Below are 22768 nucleotides of genomic sequence, written 5' to 3' on the forward strand. Positions count from 1 at the left end.
GCACGTTTCTTTAAGTATGGCGATGGATGGATGTTTGTTACTCTTTCACGCAGAAACTACTGAACGGATTTGCATGAAATTTGCCATACAGGTAATAAATACCCTGGATTAATATATAGGCTACTTTTTATTCCAAAATGGATCCTGTGGGATCAAAAGGACCACAAAGTTTTAAACTACATACTAATTCTGCGCGAGCGAAGTCGCGGGCAAAAAAAAGTAGCTTATATGTTAATCCAAGGTATACATATATTACCTGTATGGCAAATTTCATGCAAATCCGTTCAGTAGCTTCTGCGAGCGACTCGCGCATGAAGGGTTCCGCACCTCCGTACAATGTTTTAAAAACAAATAGTTCAGTAATATTTTTTGTAAAAAAATCTAATACAAGCTTTTTTTGTTGGCAGTACTTTTTGCCCCTGGTTACCAAAGTAGGTAGTCGTCAAGACGAATCAAATGAGACCAAAATCGATATGGCCAACATCTAACTTCATCATAAGATCAGCTCTACGTCATAATAACATTGCATTGTCATCGGATTTATACATGCATGCAAAATTTCAGCTCGATCGGTTCAAGATATCCACTTCAAATTCAAGTTGAAATATTTAATATTTTATTTAAATGATTTAATTCCACCTGAACAAACAATTAGTTACATTACATTGCAAGTTAATAAAAACATATCAACAAAATGTAAGCACTAGGTGCAAGTATTTTGAATAAAGAACAATTTTAAATTCTCATCCTCTTTGGCTGTCGCCCTGTCGGAGGCTAAATTAATAGCGCTTCAGACTCTTGCCATGCGCTGAAAAAAAAAGTGGCTGAACGCGGCAATGAGGGCTATCGTTTTTTGTCTCACTAGATGGCGCACTGTTGCGTGAGGTTTTTAAGCATGGCTTTCAAAAAGTCTGTTATTACGGGCGTGAAAACAAAGTTTAGATTAAAATCATATTTAATACAACTTAAAACCGTACCATAAAAATATCGAGCATGCCACAGTGTTGCATAGTCCCCGTTTTGTTCGGAAAAAAGGGAGGACAAAGGTCTCCGAAAGACAAAACTGTCTCAAAACACAGACATTCATTGCCCCGCAACGCATATTTGCCATAATTAATTTCAGATATTGCAAAATATTCACAAAATTATTCTAATTATAAATAAACCCGCGTAGTTCACCCAAAAACTATGAGATTTGACATTTCGGAGACCTCACGCTACACTAGCGCCCTCTAGTGGCGAATTCATACGCGATATCCCCCATTCGGCCGAAAGTTCCTGACAAAATTAATTAGGCTCTCCAAGACAAAACTGAATATGCACAGACATTGAGCATCACGCTGAAACTACTGAACCCGCACTTTTTTCCCGATTCCACCCTTTTTGCCTATATATTGATTTTAGATATTTGCAAAATATTCACGTTCTAATTTTATTACGCCGCTGTATGTTCACCCAAATATTTACTATGAGATGACATTTCGGATGGACCTTCACGGCGCGTCACTAGTGGCGAATTCAAAATAATTATTACGTATAAAGATCACATCCCCACATTTTCCTCCGCCTCTCAGGCTCCGTACATACATATTATGATATTATGAATTAGTGAATAAATCTTAACCTGATTTTAAATTTTGGCTTTGTAAATAAATAGTGTTACTTAGTATGAATTATAACGGACATTTTTTAGTGTAAAATACTCGTAAAAAACATTAAATACAGCGGCTGCAATGTGAGTGCTTTATTGAAGTTGGCTTTTGTGAAGTGTGTGAAGTATGTGTCGGAGGTTTGTGGATCATAAATTGTTATTTAGTCTTAATGCTGCACAAAAAAATAAACCACGGTCTTAGAGACAATTTATTATAATTATCGCAGGTTTTATAAAATAGCACTAATAAAATCGCAAATTAATAAGTAGTTTAACATTAAACAACATAGGGTCACGGGCGTTGCCCCTAGCAACTGACGGCCGTCATCTTGGCAGCCTAGCAATCAAAAACCGCTGAATGAAACACGTTTCTTGTATGACGACTCCCTTTAATTTGTAACTTTATTTTATTTTTAGTATTTGTTGTTGTCGCGGCCACTGTAATACATAATCTGTGAACATTTCAAGTGCCTAGCTATTACGGCTCAAGAGATAGAGCCCTGTGACAGACGGACAGACAGACAGCGGAGTCTCAGTAATAGGGTTCCGTTGGCACCCTTTGGGTACGAAACCCTAAAAATGAACTTATAGAATCTTTTCTCTTATAGTTACACAAGTTTTTCCCCCTGATTTTCCTTCGTTGGGTAGTAGCCTAATAGGCTTTCTATTCTTTTCCTTTAGTTTTCCAAGTCTTCCCTAAATCATTATTACACTGATACCAAAAATTTGTGAGATCAGATGTCCTCGTATTGCGAATTACTTAGACTTAATAGGTAAATGTCCAATAAAAGAAATGATCGTAAAATTTTGTTTAATTTACCCAAATCAAATCATCCATATTTTATATGACCTGCGTACAGGCTGAATAGGGATTATTACTGCAATTTTATCCCGTCAGAGTGCAGCACTAGCACATACCATATGTTTATATTATGAATGATTAAATGTCCGTAGAATGCCGTAATATCATATTACCTTTTTCAATTATTTTTTTGGGAATATAGCTCTATCGCTACTATCGATGTAAATATCATCATTTATTTTTATTTTGTTAATCATAAATATGTCATGATTTTGTCGATACTATCGATGATTCCGCCAATGTCGAGGTTGGAAAAGGCACTATCAGTTCAGTTTAGCCGTTGTTCGGTAGACTGCGCAGAGCTTTGAATAATATGCCCTATTGTCTAACGTGTCTGGCGTTTGCGATCGCAATCAAGTGACAGATTACAATAGGTAACTACTCTTTGAGTGACAGTTTTCGCATACAAAATCGGCCCTATACCACGAAGTGCAAAACTAGAACTTCGTATGTTGCCGTCCCGCTGTCGCGTATGTCATTTAATACGCGAGTGAAAGGAACGGTGCGATACGAAATCCGATTTGCGAGTTTCGCAGTAGCCCCTCTTGTGATCGCGAGTGTCAGAAACTTTCGCAATGAGTGCTACCGTTTTTGCGCTCACCAGTTGGCGCCACTGTAGGCAAAATAATGGTCTGGTTATTTCGTTATTACGGGTTACGGGCGTGAAAACAAATTTACATTTAAGTCATATTTAATACCTTAAAACCGTACCATAAAAATATCGAGCATGCCACAGTGTTGCGTAGTCCCGTTTTCTTCGGAAAAAAGGGAGGACAAAGGTTTTCGCAAGACAAAAACTGTCTCAAAACACAGACATTAATTGCAAAATATTCACAAAAATAATCTAATTATAAGTAAACCCGCGTAGCGTAGCTCACCAAGAACTGACCAAAAAACAGTGACATTTGACATTTCGGACTCCCGCTACACTAGCGCCTATAGCGGCAATCATACGCGATAGCCCAATGAGGGCTATCGTTTTTTGTCTCACTAGATGGCGCACTGTTGCGTGAGGTTTTTAAGTATGGCTTTCAAAAAGCTTTCAAAGTCTGTTGTTACGGGCGTGAAAACAAAGTTTAGATTAAAATCGTATTTAATACACTTTAAAACCGTACCATAAACATATCGAGCATGCCACAGTGTTGCATAGTTCCCGTTTTGTTCGGACGGTTTACTTACTATCTGAGCTTAAATATCTCCATCCATACCAGGGCTTCAAATACCGGTAAAAAGTTAGTAACGTTACCTCTGTCAAATAGATTTAACGTTAAATCGTAATTAACGTTAAACGATGTACCGTTACTTTTACAATAGTAAAAAATATATAAATCTACTCAACAACGATATGTATGTGCTTTTATGTAATTCGTATCAAAAAATAATTACGAATTGCTATTTTTTACGGATTTTATTATGCATTCACGATTATAATTTTGATTCCGACGTTTTGAGTCCATTTCAAGTCAAAAACTAAGAACAAAAACTATCGATTGAAGTAATGTAACTTTTGGTAACGTTATAATAATGTGAATTGGGTAACGTTAACAAGCCCTTCTATTAGCTAAAGAAAATTTACCGTTAATAAGTAACGTTAACGTTACGTAAAGTTACTTATTAACGGTAAATTTGGTAACTTTAAAAAGCCCTGCTCAATACTTTCATCTAAATCGCTTCAGTCAGGCGTTTCTATAACATTGAGTAACCAAAATTTTGAAAGAAAGAAGGAAAAAAAATACATTTATTTAAATACAAGACATACATGACGCTAAATAGGTCCCCACAGCATAATCTCACGGCACAAAATTTCTTATTTATAATATTAATAGGATAAAAAAACTTGTAATAATTCAAGCAACAACAGTGCAAAATTCGAACTTCGTATTTTACCGTCCCGCCGACGCTTATATTATTTAATACGAGAGTGAGGAACGGCACGACACGAACGAACTTCGATTTTCGTATTTCATTCCAGGGGGGCTATCATCTTGAATCTTGGCAGCCTAGCAACCAAAAACCGCTGAATGAAATACGTTTCTTGTATGACGACCCCCTTTAATTTTTACCTTATTTTATTTTTAGTATTTGTTGTTGTAGCGGCCACTGTAATACATAATCTGTGAAAATTTCAAGTGCCTAGCTATTACGGCTCAAGATGGACAGACAGACAGACAGCGGAGTCTCAGTAATAGGGTTCCGTTGGCACCCTTTGGGTACGAAACCCTAAAAATTAGTAACACTTGCCGAAAACATGTGTTTTTTTAAATAATAAATTGGGCAACGCCCTTGATCTGTCTAATCCAGAAATATTGAAAATATTCATCATCATCATCCCAGCCTATACACGTCCCACTGCTGGGCACAGGCCTCCTCTCAGAACAAGAGGGCTTGGGCCATAGTTCCCACGCGGGCCCAGTGCGGATTGGGAACTTCACACGCACCATTGAATTGCTTCGCAGGTTTGTGCAGGTTTCCTCACGATGTTTTCCTTCACCGTAACGCTCGTGGTAAATTTCAAATGTAATTCCGCACATGAATTTCGAAAAACTCAGAGGTGCGAGCCGGGGTTTGAACCCACGACCCTCTGCTTGAGAGGCGATAGGTCAAACCACTAGGCCACCACGGCTTTATTGAAAATATTGATTTATCGTAATTAACGTTAAACGATGTACCGTTACTTTTACAATATTTAACGGTATAAAAAAATAACGTTATAAGCTGTTCACATAAAGTTAACGTTAATTTAAAAGTATTATTAAAAGATTACTTCTCATCTCACTTTTACATTATAGCGGCGTCCCTGAGGGGCTACTACGAGACTCGAAACTCGAAGTTCGTGTCGTGCGGTCCCTCTGACACTTATGTTATTTAATACGAGAGCGAAAGGGACGTTACGATACGTACTTCGAGTTTCGTAGTAGCCCTGCTGGGGCAAAAAGTACCGCAAACAAAAAGCTTGTATTATTTTTTTTACAAAAAATGATTACTGAATTATTTGTTTTTAAAACATTGTACGGAGCGGCGGAACCCTTCATGCGCGAGTCGCTCGCACTCGCACTTGACCGATTTTTGGATATAAGTCAACGGCTATTTTTATAAATCTTGTTTGACAGGGTAACGTTACCAACTTTTTACCGGTAAGCCTTGGCTTTTACCACAAACCTCCAGTAGCTTGGCTTCTCTTAATTGAACGTTAGCTGTGACAGATGAATTCATATTTCGGGGTTTTTGATATTTCTACGGTAATTCCCAAAGATGACATTGTGGTTTATTATTTACGTCGTATGACTTAGCGGTTGAGGTTTCCTGAATTCATCCCGATCCCGTGGGTTTATCAAAATAAAACTAACTAGTGTTATTAGTAGGATACAATGGAAATGGAAAACAACACAATCACAATAATTATAAAGGCTGGTTCATAATCTGATTATCCGATCCGACATCGGTATCGGACGCCGATACGATATCTGGGCAAGTAGAAAAGTATGAAATATGATCCAATATCGGATCGGATAATCTGAATACGCTCAAAAATACATAAAAATAAGTAAATCAAATCTGCCAACATGATAAACAGTATAAATATAAATAGAATAGATTAATAAATTGATAATCTAATCTAAAATTAGTATACTTTAATATACTAAGTTAATTAATAATCTAATCAAGGTGTTCATTTATAATTTGAGTATCCTTCACGATGCAATTACTAAACGCAACGCAAAGTGGCGCCAATACAATTTGTTTTTTAAAAATATTGATTTGCAATTCGAACTTGCAATATAATCGTTTCTATGTATTGCACGCTGTACTAATTGAAGCTTTGCATGTTAACGATACAATTTTATTGCGTAAATTATTGAAAGCGAGAAATCAAACAGTGTAATCAGTGTATTTTCAGTAAAACTTTTGTTCCTTTCTTGAGGTTATGTTATAGATGGCGCTGCCTGGCTTGTTGTGCTGTGCGGTCGTTCGACGTTCGTATGTTCGTTCACAAGTAAAATGGCGGCGATTAATGTGAAAGGCGAAACGTTGTCTTATTTCTAGTTGTAAATAAAGTAATTGGTAATCTGAAACGTTGTTACTGTTATACAAAAGGAGGATGATTTGTTGCAAAGTGTAATATACAAAGTGAACAGTTGAAAGCATTGAAAAATCCAAGTGGCTTTACACAATAGATCAAAACCCGTCGCAACGAGCACTCGAGGCCATATTTATGATGTTATCTGTTGTGTGAGCGTCCTCCGAAAGCACATTGATAAATGCTTGCTGGAAATAAAGGCGATGGTAGGTTTCTTTAGTCATATGCACACTCATTCATGCCCATTTGTAAAAACCCTTCTCTATTGTTCCTACATATTGACGCTTCCGCGGCGTAGCGGCGGAATTATTTTTATTTCACAACTTGATTAATATGTTCTTGGTTCTTTAATATCCAGTAGTTAATTCAACACAAAACATGATTCCTTTAAATTCAGCAAGATTAACTTAGATATTCTAATAACAGCTACATAGAACATCTCATAATTAATATTCTGTATTCTGTAAATGTTTTTTTTTATTTTCAGGGGTTTTGTTTAAGTGAAGATTGAATGTACATCATGACTTCAAGTGCTCCAATTTAGTGGTAGTAAGGATACATTAGATGTGCATTACAAACTATGGATGAGAGTGTGGACTTCTACTGACATATTGCATACATTGACACTAAACATAACAACACGGAGGTGGTAATGGATCCAGTAGGACCATGGTCAGCATATGCTTCCTACAATCGATTAGCAGGGGTTCAGGCCGGTGCTGCAAGTGGGGACTTTCATCACCACCTCGCAAGTGGCGGTTCAGGACTCGGTGGTCAGTCAGTGCCCTCCACAACTAGCCAACTGTTGTTACAAGCGGCGCACACCACAGCATCGCTGGCGGGGCAACTGGGTTCATCAACAGCTTCACCTTTTAATCCTGGAGGGTTTCTTTCTCCCCCTGCTGTTGGGTATGATGCAGTGTTTTCTCCACTGTTTCATCATGCAAACCCAAAACCTGCACATTATAGTTCTTCCCTCCAAGCTCAGCATCGACAAGTGATTGCTCAGGCAGCTCAAGCAGCAGTTGCATCAAAACAATCTTCAGTTGAAACAGAACTTTCCTCTTTAAGAGAGAATTATTCTCATCAGACACTAGCAGCACAAGGAACAGCATCATTCTTTGATCAACCTACAACACCTGGGGGAGCTGGTGGACTTAGTTGGCAGGGAAATAACCAACTTCCAAGTCCCTTTGGAATATTACCCCATGAAAGTGTTGTGCCGTCATCGCCAAGTCCTGCTACAACAAAGGCCTCAGCAACTTATGATAATTTTAATGCACATTTTGCTGCTGCGCAGACTCTTAATAACCACCTTAACTCTCAGATTTCCAGTGCCGGTAAACAAAGTAATAGGTCAGGTTCACCAGCCACTGCATCCAAGCAACCGGCTTCTTCAACTTCATCATCAACATTTTTTCAATCTCCTTCAACATTTGGAAATCAGACTGATAACTCATACAGTTCGAGCAGTGCAAAGAGTGGACAACTTTCGTCTCAGGACTATGCTGGAAGTAAGTCTTATTCAGGTTCTGCAAGTTCAACTGCCCATTCACAACAATCGTGTATTGTGTCAACTCCAGCAGTGACCTCTTCCTCGTCCACTCCCAGCAAAGATTACCGATCCTCCTCCAGCACAACTTCCAGATCCTCTGCTTCCATTTACAATTCCCAGTCTCCCAAAAACACCACCAGTGAAAAGTCTCCTCGTCAATCTTCCAACAGCACAAGCAGCTTTCTTTCACCCACTACCAAGCCCCCTCAAGTACAGACTAAGGCACAAAGTAAGATATATCCAGAGATAAGTACTGAACAAAGAAAGAGTTGTGAATCCAATGAAAAACTTCAGCCCCAATCATCCCCTATAAGTTACTCCATTATGGATGCACCAGGTAGACTCAGTTACAATAGTAGTACTGGAGCAACCACTTCAAAATCAAACAGAATTGGTGGCTCTCAATATTCATCTAATCAAAGTTCTAGTTTTAGGCATTATCAAAGTGGCAATAATGTTGAGTCAGATTATCATGTCAGAGCTAAGAGTAGTTCTAGTACGGATACTGGCTACTCAAGTAGCAGCTCACAAAATGGGCCAGATTGTAATGTGGTGGCCCCGAGGAGACCAAGTCCCTTACAGGCACCTGCACAAACTTCTCCCCTCGGTCATGTGTCTAGTCCTGCATATCCTATGTATCATAGCCCTATGAACTCTGTAAACTCGCCTCAGCAGCATGGAGATCATTACAGCAAAGTAAATGCGGCTGCGCCGCGTTCACCCTTAGATGCTTCAGTCTCACGGCCACCATCTCAAAATAGTCAAGTAGCTTATCCTTCAGTCATAACTAGGGCATTAGGCATTGAACAAAGTAAAACATACTCAGAAAATCGCTATGAGCGTACTCAAAATCAAACTTCCACTCAAGGACAAAGTTGTTGGGAAAGTGATCGTCAAGCAGCAAGAAAGTATTCAAGTAGTAGTAACAGTAATAATTATAGTAATAATGCATTATCTGAAAGTAATACTCATAATGATGAATCTGTATCTCAGCCTCAAAATACAAGTCAGAGATCTTTAAGCTTATCTGATAATAAACATACTTATTTTGATAGTAATAATGTAGCTTTACAAGATTTATCCAGCTGCCGTGGTGACCCTATGAGCATTGTAAAAAATTTGCAAAGCTTACAACAAAGTTGTCAATTACAAGATGTTAAATCTAGTAAGAATGTAACTCCTATTTCATCTACTCCTGCTAAGATTACACCTCGCAGAAAAAGTACAGAAAAACCAGTATCTCATAATATGAATGAGATATCAAATGCCGTAATGGCTGATTATTTGGCAAACAGAATTCCACCACCTGCCCATAGCTCCACTAGTAGTCAACAACAAAATGGTACCTACTTTGATTTTGAGAGGTGGAACCTTCCACCACCTCCACCAAAAATGTTTCCTGGTACTTCCGCATTTGGTTCACAAGCATCCCTTCACGCCACAAACTTTAACCAACACCAAGCACTCGCCATGCAGCACGGACACGCACTAACTTACTTCCCGCCTTTTCACTTAGGACCCCATCCTGATTTCCAGTCCTCAGTGGAGTTAACACCATTATCGTCATTTAGTGAGACTCCACCTTCGGCTTCCTCGTCATCTTTTTCAACACCTGAAACTCGTGAAGAGGAACAGCCTAAGGTGGTAGTGCCTAATATAGAAGAAGAACTTGGTTTCCTTGCAGAACAACGGGCAAATGCATCTTCGGTAGCACCCTCTTCTCAGCAGCAGAACCTTAACAGCACTTCACAAGACGCTACTTCAAAAATAATGGAAAAAAAATTCAATGTGCCTGTCACGGGCCCTGGATCAGGTTTCATGGCTTCTTATTTAAAATTCTTACAAGGAGAGCGTGATACCTCTCCCCCGCCGGCCGGCAGAGGCGCAAGAAAGTCGACTTGGTCTCGAACTAACACCAATAGCAATACAAACAATAAATTATATCCTCATAATGACCACCCTAAAAGTCAATGTGACGGAAGTTCCACGCAGAGTGCTAATGGCGCGATGTCTGCGAACGTAATAAACTCTGGGATGTCTTTGACGAACCCCGCAATGAGTTCCACACCGAGTATGAGCTCGGCAGCCTTAATGGGTGCTAACCAGATACAAGGCGCGTCATCAAATCTGCTCAGCTCGCAAGCGAAAGGCGTAGAGTTGGACGATCCCCGGTACTATATGAATAAGGACAGAAAACGTAAATATGATGGTGGTGAGGAGACCAGTTACGACGCAGAGGAGGAAGCGAGAAGGTTAAATAAACCGGTGCTGAACGTGCCCAGTACGCCCTTGAACGACAAGGGCAAGAAGGGGCGGGCCGCGATGAACAAGCCGACGCCGTCCGCGGCGGTGGCCCCTCAGCCGGCCGCGCCTAAGAAGCCACGAGCCCCTGCGCCGCCGCCGGCGTCGCTGCAGGCGGCGCCGCAGCACCAGTACTATTACCAACACCAGCCCGACGAAGGTGCGTTCAATTTACTAGATTTCCACTTGAGAAGTAGAGCGCGATGGTGAAGAGCTAGCCCTGAAGCTTGTATGACAGGAGCAAGCTAACTGCCGTATGGCGGGAGGTCGTGAAAACTTGTTACATTTTAACTGTGATACATACTGTACATTTTATTAAATAAAATCTATGATTATTAAAATTGTAAATAATTTCTATAAAGCGATTGCGTGTATCTTAGTAGAGTCGATATTTTTAGGGTTAGTCTGTAACAAGATTTCACTCGAATTGTTATTTAATGACACATTATTAGTGCCATTTTCTTGTAAATTGTAGAATTTGTGACTCTTGTCATACTCGCTACTGAAGGGGTGCTACCATTAATAATTCCAAAATCGTCGTATATTTTTTTATGGAATTAATACCAGTGGGTGTCTGTTGTATATATTATATTAAACAATGTATTGTATTTTAAAGTATTTGACTTTAGTTGGTACTTACAACTAGTGTATGCATATTCTTTGCTGTTAGCTGAAAGTGATTTTATTATAAGAATGAAATGAATTGCATAATAGATTGACAGCTAAAAATAAGTGCAAGATAATGTATTAGAAAGGCCATGTCCTGAACTAAGTTTTTGTATTTCTATTTAATTGTTATTTGTTTATGCACAATTCTCAATTATTATGTAAATACTTTTGTATAATAGGAGAAAACATAAAATAAACACGAGTATAATGCTACGATGTGTTAAATAATTTTAGTGTATAATTATTCCTGGTAGCACCCCTCTCTTCGCCAAATAGGGATAACATGTACATTTGTAACTTATATTGTGTAGGATAACACTTGCCATTAATTATGTTAAATTTCTAAGTTATTTTAACTGTTGCTGGTTACTATGGCAGTCGATGTACATGTTATCACTCTGATGATACTGCTCATCTTGGCAATCCTCTCCTACCCCTCCTACCTTTATTACACACGCAAAGCAACTGATATGCATCATTGTATTCAGTTTTATTGCATTTGCAATTATTGCGATTGAGTGGAAATGCATTTAGTAACGCAAGATCAAAAGGTAAAACACTTATATTTTCAAATTTAATATTTAATGCAATATGAAAATAAAAGTCCATTCAAAATTTTAGTGGCACATGGCGCAAATTTGGGTTATGGAAGCTATGGGGCAGCGGACAATGACAGTAATTCGAACAGGAAGTTACATCACATTAAATCGCATCAACAAATCAACACCGGCCAGCTTGATAATTCTAGACCGATTGAGGAAATGCCCTATCAGGTATGATCATTTTATGTTGCATACTATCATTATTGATCATAATTTAAATATCATTTATGTTGGACGTTTACACAAAATGCACTAACTGTTACTAAACTTCAAAACGCACTCCTTTTTCATTGTACTATTTGGGTCAATCAACTTTTTAGTGTAGCTGGTCACTTATTAAAGGTATTATTTTATGGTGTACAAATCCACTAAAAGTTAGGGAGTTGTGACAGTCCTTCGTGGCTCATCTCCTAAGCATGCTACTATTATACATTGCAAACATTTTTCTAAGCAAGCATATCACTGATGTCTCCTGGGTCACTTATTAAAAGTATTATTTTATGGGGCGCAAATCCACTAAAAGTTAGTTGTGACAGTCCTTCGTGGTTCATCTCCTAAGCATGCTACTATTATACATTGCAAACATTTTTCTAAGCAAGAATATCACTGATGTCTCCTGGGTCACTTATTAAAAGTATTATTTTATGGGGTACAAATCCACTAAAAGTTAGGAGTTGTGACAGTGCTTCGTGGCTCATCTCCTTAGCATGCTACTATTAAACATTGCTAGGAGTATAAAAGTATTATTTTATGTACAAATCCACTAAAAGTTAGGAGTTGTGACAGTGCTTCGTGGCTCATCTCCTAAGCATGCTACTATTATACATTGCAAACATTTTTCTAAGCAAGCGTATCACTGAGTCACTTATTAAAAGTATTATTTTATATCCACACATCATCTCCTAAGCATGCTACTATTATACATTGCAAACATTTTTCTAAGCAAGAATATCACTGATGTCTCCTGGGTCACTTATTAAAAGTATTATTTTATGGGGTACAAATCCACTAAAAGTTAGGAGTTGTGACAGTTTCGTGGCTCATCTCCTAAGCATGCTACTATTATACATTGCAAACATTTTTCTAAGCAAGCGTATCACTGATGTCTCCTGGGTCACAGAATAACAAATAAATAAATATAAATATCATGGGACACTTGACACCAATTGACCTAGTCCCAAACTAAGCAAAGCTTGTACTATGGACACTAGGCAACGGATAAACATACTTACATAAGTAGATAAATACATACTTGGATACATATTAAACATCCAAGACCTGAGAACAAACATTCGTATTATTCATACTGCATCTGCCCCGACCGGGATTCGAACCCGGGACCTCAAGATTGACCCAATTATTATAAATGCAAAAATTTATGAGTGTGCATTAGTTACTGTTTTATGTGTAAAACGAATGGACGGAATTGGATCATTTTTTTTTCCTCTTTTCCCACGGGATCGGGATGTGATGTAAGCGTGTAAAATCCCGCAATGTGAACTGCTACGTCTAAAAACGGGACATGAACTTTAAAGAAGGATATCAGCATATAATTTTTGAGATTTCTCAAGAGAATTGAGTAGAATCCCGGCATTCCAATTCAACGGCCTGATTTCGAAGGGCTAGTGAACTATAAAACAAAGCTCTTGTCGCGGATATCCTGTTAGATATAATAAACTCGAAAATTGGTTTTTTGAAAATTTTATATGTGTATGTTACACTTTCACGCTAACATACCTGAACAGATTTGGATGAAAATTGCCATACAGTCCCTGAGTTATCCCTGATAATTCCGTAGTTGCCACACGATGGCAAATAAACGTATTCTTCACAAACGAAGCTGCGGCAAACAGCTAGTTCGTACTAATCCTTTTTACTACAATGCGTAAACTACAACGGACAAGTAGGCTCACTACGAACAAAAGTACATCGCGCGGCTTAAATGTCTGCGCGCCGGTAGGCACCGGCAAGCACGCACCCGCCGCACGCACAAACTGATAATTTAAGGAGGATTAAGTTTTCTTTAGTCAAGGCTTGCGCTGCCGTCGGTGCCGTACGTTTCGATTTTAGCTTGTTTGCCTTGCGCTCGCTTCGCGAGATGATCACCTTTTGCGTTCGCGTACTCGTAGGTACTTACGTATTTTTTGTATTAGCCACTCACATGCTTTTGGCAACTCTAGTAGCCTGTCAACGCTCTTATTTTGTCAAAATTCAAAGCATGTGTGAGCATGCCTAACCAAGGCATAGTTGTAAATTAGTGGTATATATGTGTAGTGATTACACGTTTCGTGCAAGGACACATAAAAAAATAATAGATACCTACCTACCCATAAACAATACAGTTATAGTATTATGTGTAGGTAAACATGAGTAGTATGTATATCATCGCCATCACCATTACGGCGAATTTAAAATAATATTTTTAAATTTAGTATAATAATAATAATATAACGGCATAGAATCTGTCTGGTTTCTCTAGACACAGACATTTAAACAATTTTAAGTTAATTTTCGTACGAAAATTATTTGCCGGTAGGTAATTAATCTAAAATAGACGTCGACAACCCTAAGCGTCCGCACCGGAGTAGGCAGTTAAGTCTCCTAAATGGTCGGAGTGGACCTACTTGTCCTCTTTTACTATGATTATGATCTGTTCATAGAGATAACGGTCATTTTAGACTTGTCTCAGACGTGTTAGGGTTTTTACGGTAAGGTTATACATAATATCTCTTTCAAAATGATACGCGTGTGCGAAAAGGGCAAATACTTGACGTCCACGATAAAATGTATGTTACCGTTCTAGTGGCATTTACCGTTCTGTTTTGTTTTGTGTAGTCTGGAGAGTTTGTTGCAATAAAAAGTGAGCTAACGGAAATGTGGCCGGCTATTTGGAGGGTAGATGGCAAGACACTGTTACAAAAGTATGAACCTTTCGATGACAATGGTAAAGTTCTATATCGGAATATTTCAACAGTAAGTATTCTCAAGTATCACTGTCTCGATTCGAAATGGAATTAAGTAATCAAAATGTGTAATAACATAAAATAATCATTAATTTTACAGTATGCTGCATGGAACCCAGAAAACAAAAAATTGTACACCCAAGTACCTGTTAAAGTCAGGTCTCAATCACACTTAGAGACAATAGTTGAGTTAGTGCGAAGTGAATTGCCTTTTGACGATTGCAATTTTATCGAAAAGAGGATGCTAGAAACACAGATGTACCAGGAGAATTTTGAAGTTTACATACAAACTTTGATATCTCACGCGCTAGACCCTAACTTTCTGACGGAAATATTTCAGGAACAAGGTAATAATATTAAAAATTACTGACTAAGAACAGATCAACAAATAATAATGTTTATGATTGTGGGTAGCACCATTTTTGATAATCTTGCTTGTCGCTTAGTGAGACCTTTAAAATCTCAACCAGAAGGGACATACTGAGCGACAAAGTGATAAAACGTTGAATGAGCTAGACGTCCTTCCATAAAGTTTATTTAGATGTGGCTTACTGACCCTTGACTGGAAACTACCAGGTTGTACCTCTAAGTTCACAACAGCTACGTTATAACCTTTATTTTAATGTCCTCAGATGAATACTTCCTCTCTAATGTAAAGACAGTCGACGAGGTGACAGAAACGATGCGTGCGCGAGTTTCATCCGGCGGCGGAGGCGGCGGGGCTCGGGCTTTAGACTCGGCCGTGGCGACGTGGCCGGGGCTGAGTGTGGCGGGGGGTGCGGGCACGTGTCGCGCTTGCTCGCGGCCTGCGGTGGCACGGCTACTGCTCTATGGACAACCTTATAACCCTGGCACGCTGGAACCCGTGCAGCCTGACGCTAGACTTGCCTATGAGAAGGTAGTGACAAATCTTAGCTTTTTTTTTTTAATGATACTTTTAACTGACATTGCTGACACGCCACTGTAATAAAAAAATATGTCGTCGTCGTTAAGTTGTGATTACATCATACTTTGATGCTATATGTAGAAATGAATTAAATTATCAGGGGAGCAGTCACATTGGTACTCGGCCGCATCTTGACCGTAAATTGACATTGAAATACGTAGGTACCTACCTATCGATCGTCATGAACTCGTGATTAATACACAGGTAAATACTAATTAAAAATTCAAATTGATTGAACGCACTAAATTAGAGTAGACACAATATTAGAGTGTTTTTTCAGGAGCGCTTATTTTTATTATGAAGAAAATTGCCTTGCGTCCTTAAAGTCTACCAATTACCTAAATATATCATCTTTAATCGTTTTTAAAAGAATCATTATTCTTATGCTATTTGAAACCACCTGACAAATAATGTGAATATAACTGAAGCGCTTTAAACTATATTTGTACCCATATTTCGATGAATGATTATGATGATCGCAAAATCAATTATGTAGTATAAAAAGTCATTGCAGTCCTATTTTATAAGATACTATAGGAAAATGTTATTCCCAAAGTTCATTACTTTTTTTTATTATAATGAGTATAAGTTAAAAAAATCCGTTTCTCATCTGTAGTTAAAACAGATTTCTATTTGAATTTAAAGAGTAAGACCGTAATCATTTTATATTTTGGAAACCTTGATATTTTCACTTTGTTCAAGCGCAAATTGTCTTGCTTCTAGGAATTCCTAGTCTGCGCGACGTGTTGCGGCCGGGTGCAACTCTACTCTAGGATATCCCATCAGAAGTACCTAATGTATGCGGAGTGCAGTAAGCGAGTGGCCGGCAAGCGCATGCAGAACCCAAGCAAAGACACCACCCTTATACTTAACGAGTTGCTCGCCGACGAAGTTTGGTTATCACAGGTATGTTTCAAGTTTGAAATTTTTCGACTTTCCTTGATGCAATTAAGGCTACTGAACCGGACCCTAAACACTTCAAATTGTTCGATTCGTCATCATATGCTGACTATATGTATATAATAATACTTGAAGTCTTCCTTCAGAATGAGAGGGCCTGGGGCTGCAGTACCCATGCATTTTTCTCCACGAAAAGCTCTTGTAAAATTTCTAATGTGATATCCCACGTAAATTCCGAACAATTTAGAGGTGCGTGTGGGCCAATGGATACCAAGTCTTTATTATATTTGTGTTTTTTGGTATTGAAAAAAATATGGATCTAAAGTAAAATAAATCGCAATGATACTCGTATGTATGAATTTTTCTTGTATTTTCCAGTTGTTCCGTGACGTGCGGCATTCGTGGGCTGAAGCGGAGTCCTGGGAGCGCAAAATGCGACACGCGATGTCTCGGCAAATGATATAACGTTAGCAATAAATAATATTTGTACAGTGTCCACTGTTACGCGTCATTCGGACTGTCCTTTTCTTTTCTAGCTGTCGAATACGTACCGAACGCCTGTATGTAATTTTCTGTTACTCCTTATAGCATTTAACTCATTTGACTGGGACAGGATCTTCGGTGTTTTATACATCACATACCTAGGTTTAGTTGTAATTCGGGAATTCTCGGCAATTTTTATAGGCTGTTACTTAGTATGTACCAGTTTTGAACGCTCCGGTGCCATGTTTTATGCGATATTAATATTTTTTGCATTGTTAGCTATTCTATTCGATATGTTTGAGGCCTAAATCGTGATTATATGAACAGTTGGCAGCCAATCAATTCAGTTACCAATGCAGCCTTATTGATGTTGTAAATATTGTACCGTGAACTATATTTTCATGCGGCAAATAACCACACTGGACACTAAATGCACATTATCAATATGGTACATTGCGTTCGACAAATTCTGTGATACTAACGAATGAAGAAAGAACAAGATACAACCCCAAAACATCTATTTCTAGAACTAAAAAAATATCTTTTCATTAGATAGAGCTAATTCATTATGCAAATAAAAATGAAATCGGATAGCAAAATGTTGTCTATCAGGTCGACTGCTTATTTTATCTTATTACAAATTCGCAGTAATTTCCATATGTTTTATCACGTTACTAAACTGATTAACATTTCAATGCTAGTGCCAAAATTCTTGGACGCTGAAATAGTCTTAAGTTTAGCGATAATTCCGGAAAAAATAGATAATTCTTTGCAGACATTGAGTTGACTTAATTTTTGCATGTGTCATTGTTTAAATACATTTATAATGCTATATAACCGTTCAGTATTTGTCCATTGTGTTTATTTGTACAAACGGATTTTTAACCACCTAAGTACACTAGGCCTTTTATAAAATACGTACTGTATGTATACACTATTTTAAATTCCATGTATATAACTTAGATTACTACAGGTAGACGAGTATAGTTTTGGTATGAAAAATTGCTATTGACAATTTGTTATGTACAGTCTGTTCACCGAGAGTTGATAATAATATTAATAATTTGACGTCCCGGAATAGCGACTGTTGTTTAAACGTTGAACGCCACGTCATTCACCGGTGAGTGACACGGCGCTCAACGTGTTTATCGCAAAGTGTCTAACGGACGTCACTTGACACCGCGTGCGAACTGAGTTGGGTACCTTAAGTTTTCTAGAATGGTCTATCTATGTTATTTTTTTTATCGATAGTAGACTTATGTCACTCCTGTAGATAGATTTTTTTTCACTTGCCGTTTTTTTGTAAAAATAAATTGAAACTTTATTTCGACAAACCGCACGTTGGTGAGGTTAATAGGTTTTGTGCCTTGGTCTGTTTAATTTAAAAAAAGTTAATGTAAATTAATTTCAAGAAAAAAAACCAGCCAACAGCGAGTCGTACACGCCCAGGATAGGGTTCCGTAGCCATTACGAAAAAATCAAATATTTTACTAAGGATTTCGTATTGTGTACTGAATCTTCCAAGTTTAGGTATATTTTATACCTTAGGCTGCTATTTACTTCTAAACTACTTCTCAAGCAAAGCCGCTTCTTGTAAAATAATACTACCATTCTCAAGCTCAATTGCCCTTTCTGAATATTTCGCAAACAGATCACTGAATAGAAAAAATGTCTAACCTATCCAACGATACCCCACAATATAGGGTTAATCGAGAAAAAAAATCACCCCCACTTTACGTCTATGGGAGGCACCCTAAAAAAATTTATTTACCTTTTTTTATTTTACCACTGGAACCCTAAAATGGTTGTATTGACAGCTATCAGTTTGTCAAATGTCGCCATACAACGACACATACGTACGTAAAACAGTTTTAAATAAAACAGACCAAGGTACGGAACCTATTAATCTCACCAAACGTATGGTTTGCCGAATAGTACATTGTGTCTTAAGGGCGGTAAATAAGGAATTACGAACGAGAGTCTATTAGAAGCCCGAAGTCGAAGACTGAGGGCTTTAATGAGTCGATGTTCGTAATTCTAGTACCGCCCGTGCGACATACAATGTTTTTCATCACATTTGCAAGTAAAATTTTATATTTGTTGAAGAAAAAAAATAATTGTTCCAAATATTGGCGATACCTTAGGCTGTGCTCTTGGTAGCGCCGCCCTCTACCTCCCTCGGCATGCGCCGCAACGTGCGTGTGCATGTGGTCCATGTAGTAGTCCTGCTGCAGGAGCGCGCGCACGGGCCACGGGCACGCGGCACGGCGCAGCAGTACAAGTACGCACATTGACTCACTTACCGACCTTGGGCTTCATGACAAGAAAATGTGTATTTACCGACCACGGGTTTCATGACAAGCACATTAAGGTCGAGGGTTTTATTTGGGGGGTTGCAATCAAGGTAGCCTGCATGTTACGACACTGTTTAAGTGTGATGAAAATAATATTTCAATTCATTTTTACAAAAAAAACGAGGCCATATAAATTGGTATATTTCACTTGACATTGGCTTTGAGTGTGTCGTTCGAATGCTCGCGTGTAGTTTCCTGTTTTTTACACTTAATAACTGTTTAAAAATATTGTTATTATCGATAAAAAGAACTGGCGGGCTGCATTTGTTACAATAAGTTCCCCTGATTTTTATATTTTCACAACAGAACTGTCGGTGAACAGACAATAGTCGTTGAATTTTGTACCAATCAACCTCTCTGGAATCAACAAAAATAACAGATCAAATAGCAAATAAGTAATTTTTTCGACTGTATTTTCCTCACATTTTTAATAGCGAACTCTTACAAAACCAAGTGTTACTGCTTTTACACACTCCGGTCCGTTAACAGCACGGCTGGCATAAGTAACCGCGACTAGATTTGTCTTTGTGCGAATCCCTCACTCAATAAGTTGATCGTAGGAAAGACTGTCGTAGCAGCTCTGATCTATCAAGTCCATCATGGAGACAGTAAGAAAGGGACGCGCACATGTTACAGTTAGTTTTGCTACCTATGCAGACTTTACACATACTGTATAGAGACAATAGATAGATTGTATCGTCGCGCACACATATTAAGCGAAAGAGCGAGATGATTCACTTACTCGGCAGTTGTAATGTCAGTGCCAATGTAAAATTTGCTGACAAACTGAATGTCACTGAATTTTTCCCCATATAAAAGTCAGAAGAAACGAGATTGATTGCTCATTGGCATATTATTTCAACTACAGGGTGTCTTAAAATATTCGGGAATATTATTGTATTGATAGTGATGAACATTCCTGGACAGGTTTTTTTTTATTGAAACTAGCTGTTCCAGATTTTTTTTTAATTTTGTTACGCACAAACCTTGTCCTGAAAAGAACGAACACAAAAAAAAACTAATTCGGTGCCGTGGTTCAGAAGTTACGCGCCAACATACATTAGCGCAATATAAGAAGATTTTTATTCAAAGTCTTTGACGCGGTACACAACAACAATACACGGTACAATATTTGACAACCTCAATAATAAAAACTTGAAAAACATACAATAGTATTCTTACAAACTAATCCACCTAAGTGTCTGCTGAAATATTTCGAAATACATAATTTGAAGACACCTTGAGAAACTTAAGTACACAACCAGCACAAAATTCACAAGTAGTATGTCGAAGCGTGATTTTCAAATGTACATCTAAATAGGTACAAGGAGACAGCGGTATTTTTAAAAATTATTTTATTACATTCCGGAAGCGGCCTTTATCCTAGAGTGGAGAAGCTTTAAAGAGTGACTCTTTTTCGTATAAATACTGTCCAAATTAAGCCATTCATTATGAATATTATAATTTTTCACATGAAACCTATATATTGGCGGTATGATCTTTGATTTAGTTGGGGATTAATGATGTTCAAATAACATTAAGGACCGATCAAAACTTTTCGATGATTTTTTAAGGTAAAAATATGAAAGCTTTCTTTTGTTTTGTAAAAAGACAACATTTTAGCAAATAAAAAACATTTTTTTTTGTCATTTTTTAATATTTTTTACGGCGTAAGTTGTCATGGCACATGCATATTTAAAGCACTTTATGTTTTATTTAATTATACGCATTATATAATAAATAATCCTTAGAAATTCCTTCAGCTTTTTCATACACTATTAAAAGCAAAGCAATAATTATGTGCCAACATACGTTTAAAATCGCAAGTCCTTTTTATTTGATTTTTTACATAGATAGATATTGTTTTGATTGAAACTTGATGGTAGCAAATTTGTGATTCTTTCTGTAGCATATACCTACAGAAAGATTTACAAGGAACCTCAAAACTTATTTTACAAAAAATATTTAATTTCTAAGATTTTTTTCGACTGTAAAATATATTTATTTTGAGGCGCGGTAAAAGCGCCAAATAAATGCTTCCTACGATCCCCGCCCCCCGCGTTATGATTAGATCGTTTTTAAAAATTCGAAGATTTTGAAAATCGCCCATTTTTCTAAAATGACTCCACTGTGTTGTCCCAATGAATGTTAAGTGTATTGTTTTTAATTTATAAATTTCGGAACGCTTAAATTTGTCCTTATTTATTTACACGTGAACAAAATGTGACGATATTATATTTCTACTTACGAATAAGTACACTATGAAAAGATATTTTGTATAATTGCATTAGGTTGTATAGGTTAATATAACGCAGATATAGATACAGGTAGGTAGTAAATAGTTAATAGATTTGTATAAATAACATTTTCTGTCAGTATAAAGTTGGAGAACTTTATTTATTTGCTTAGAATGGATAGAATCACAGGTCTAGGTCGTTTTGATTTTACATCATTCTTATATATAAGAAATCCTCAATAAATGGCAATTTTAAGAAAGTTTTTTTTCATTTACCACAATTGAACCAGATTTAACTTGGACCTTTTTGCACCAGAAATGCGCTTAGTTGCGTAGCCAAGAATGAGTAAGATAATATCCACCATAGGAGCATTTAATTTGGTTTTCATCAAATACCACATGGGGATTACTGCATACAGACGTTTAACCACCCCAAAGTTACCTGCATAAATAAATAGTAGATTGATAATCAAGGGTGGAAAGTGACCCATTTCACTTGAGATATTTATATAAGAGACGGAAGTCATTCGTGAAATGTGAAAGAGATGGAATATATAAATAAGTAATAAAGGTCAAACTTCTTCGTTCGGCGTTCAACCTCCAGTTTCGAATATCCTTGGTCGTGACCAACTCGTTTTTTTTTAATAATCGGCCGTGGCAAGTGGCCAGTCGAAAAGGTATCGTTGGAGGTTGAATATAAGTAAACTCAATTTATTATTATTCTCATTTTTGTAGTGTTTTACTTTCCTCACAATCGAAATGAAAAGTAGTGTCTAACTCGGGTGAAATTACCCATTTCCCCTCGAACTATTGGCGCTCTCACTTCGCTCGAGCGCCAGAAATATCGTTTGAAATGGGTCACTTTCCACTCTTGGTTATCAATCTACTATTCTAATACAAAACTTTTTGCTGACTGTACTTATGTAATTGCCGCTCTATTAATTATGTGCGTGCCTGCAGGGCTACTACGAAACTCGAAGTTCGTGTCGTGCGGTCCCTCTAACTAACACTTATACCTACTATTTAATACGAGAGCGAGATCGACGGTACGATACGAACTTCTAGTTTCGAGTTTCGTAGTAGCCCAGCTGCTGCTGTTGGCACGGGAAATCACCTCCCACAGACTACATAGATAATTATGTAGATCGATACCATAGACAAGACATAG

The 22768-nt window shown here is 37.7% G+C and overlaps 1 protein-coding gene across 2 annotated transcripts; it reads left to right on the forward strand.

Annotated features, from left to right (window-relative positions):
* Nucleotides 1-6462: 6462 nt before the first annotated feature.
* LOC141444037 (uncharacterized) lies at nucleotides 6463-18576 on the forward strand. 2 transcript variants are annotated; one of them, XM_074109483.1, is made up of 9 exons: nucleotides 6466-6797; nucleotides 7079-8105; nucleotides 9831-10607; nucleotides 11738-11889; nucleotides 14554-14691; nucleotides 14782-15028; nucleotides 15314-15579; nucleotides 16351-16533; nucleotides 16906-18576. In XM_074109483.1, exons 2-9 carry the CDS (start codon nucleotides 7244-7246, stop codon nucleotides 16990-16992), a joined length of 2712 nt encoding a protein of 903 aa, XP_073965584.1. In that variant the 5' UTR covers nucleotides 6466-6797; nucleotides 7079-7243; the 3' UTR covers nucleotides 16993-18576. The 2 variants fall into 2 exon arrangements, with proteins under 2 accessions (XP_073965580.1, XP_073965584.1); XM_074109479.1 differs by having other exon boundaries at nucleotides 6463-6797; nucleotides 7079-10607.
* Nucleotides 18577-22768: the final 4192 nt, after the last annotated feature.

The sequence above is a fragment of the Choristoneura fumiferana genome, chromosome 2 (genome assembly GCF_025370935.1).
Source record: "Choristoneura fumiferana chromosome 2, NRCan_CFum_1, whole genome shotgun sequence".
In the NCBI taxonomy this organism is placed as follows: Eukaryota; Metazoa; Arthropoda; class Insecta; order Lepidoptera; family Tortricidae; genus Choristoneura; species Choristoneura fumiferana.

Coding starts and splice junctions, on each gene's coding strand:
- LOC141444037 (XM_074109479.1), top strand. CDS start 7,244: ATGGATCCAGTAGGACCATGGTCAGCATATGCTTCCTACAATCGATTA. Junction 11,890..14,553: donor TTGAGGAAATGCCCTATCAG/GTATGATCATTT, acceptor TGTTTTGTGTAG/TCTGGAGAGTTTGTTGCAAT. Junction 16,534..16,905: donor ACGAAGTTTGGTTATCACAG/GTATGTTTCAAG, acceptor TGTATTTTCCAG/TTGTTCCGTGACGTGCGGCA.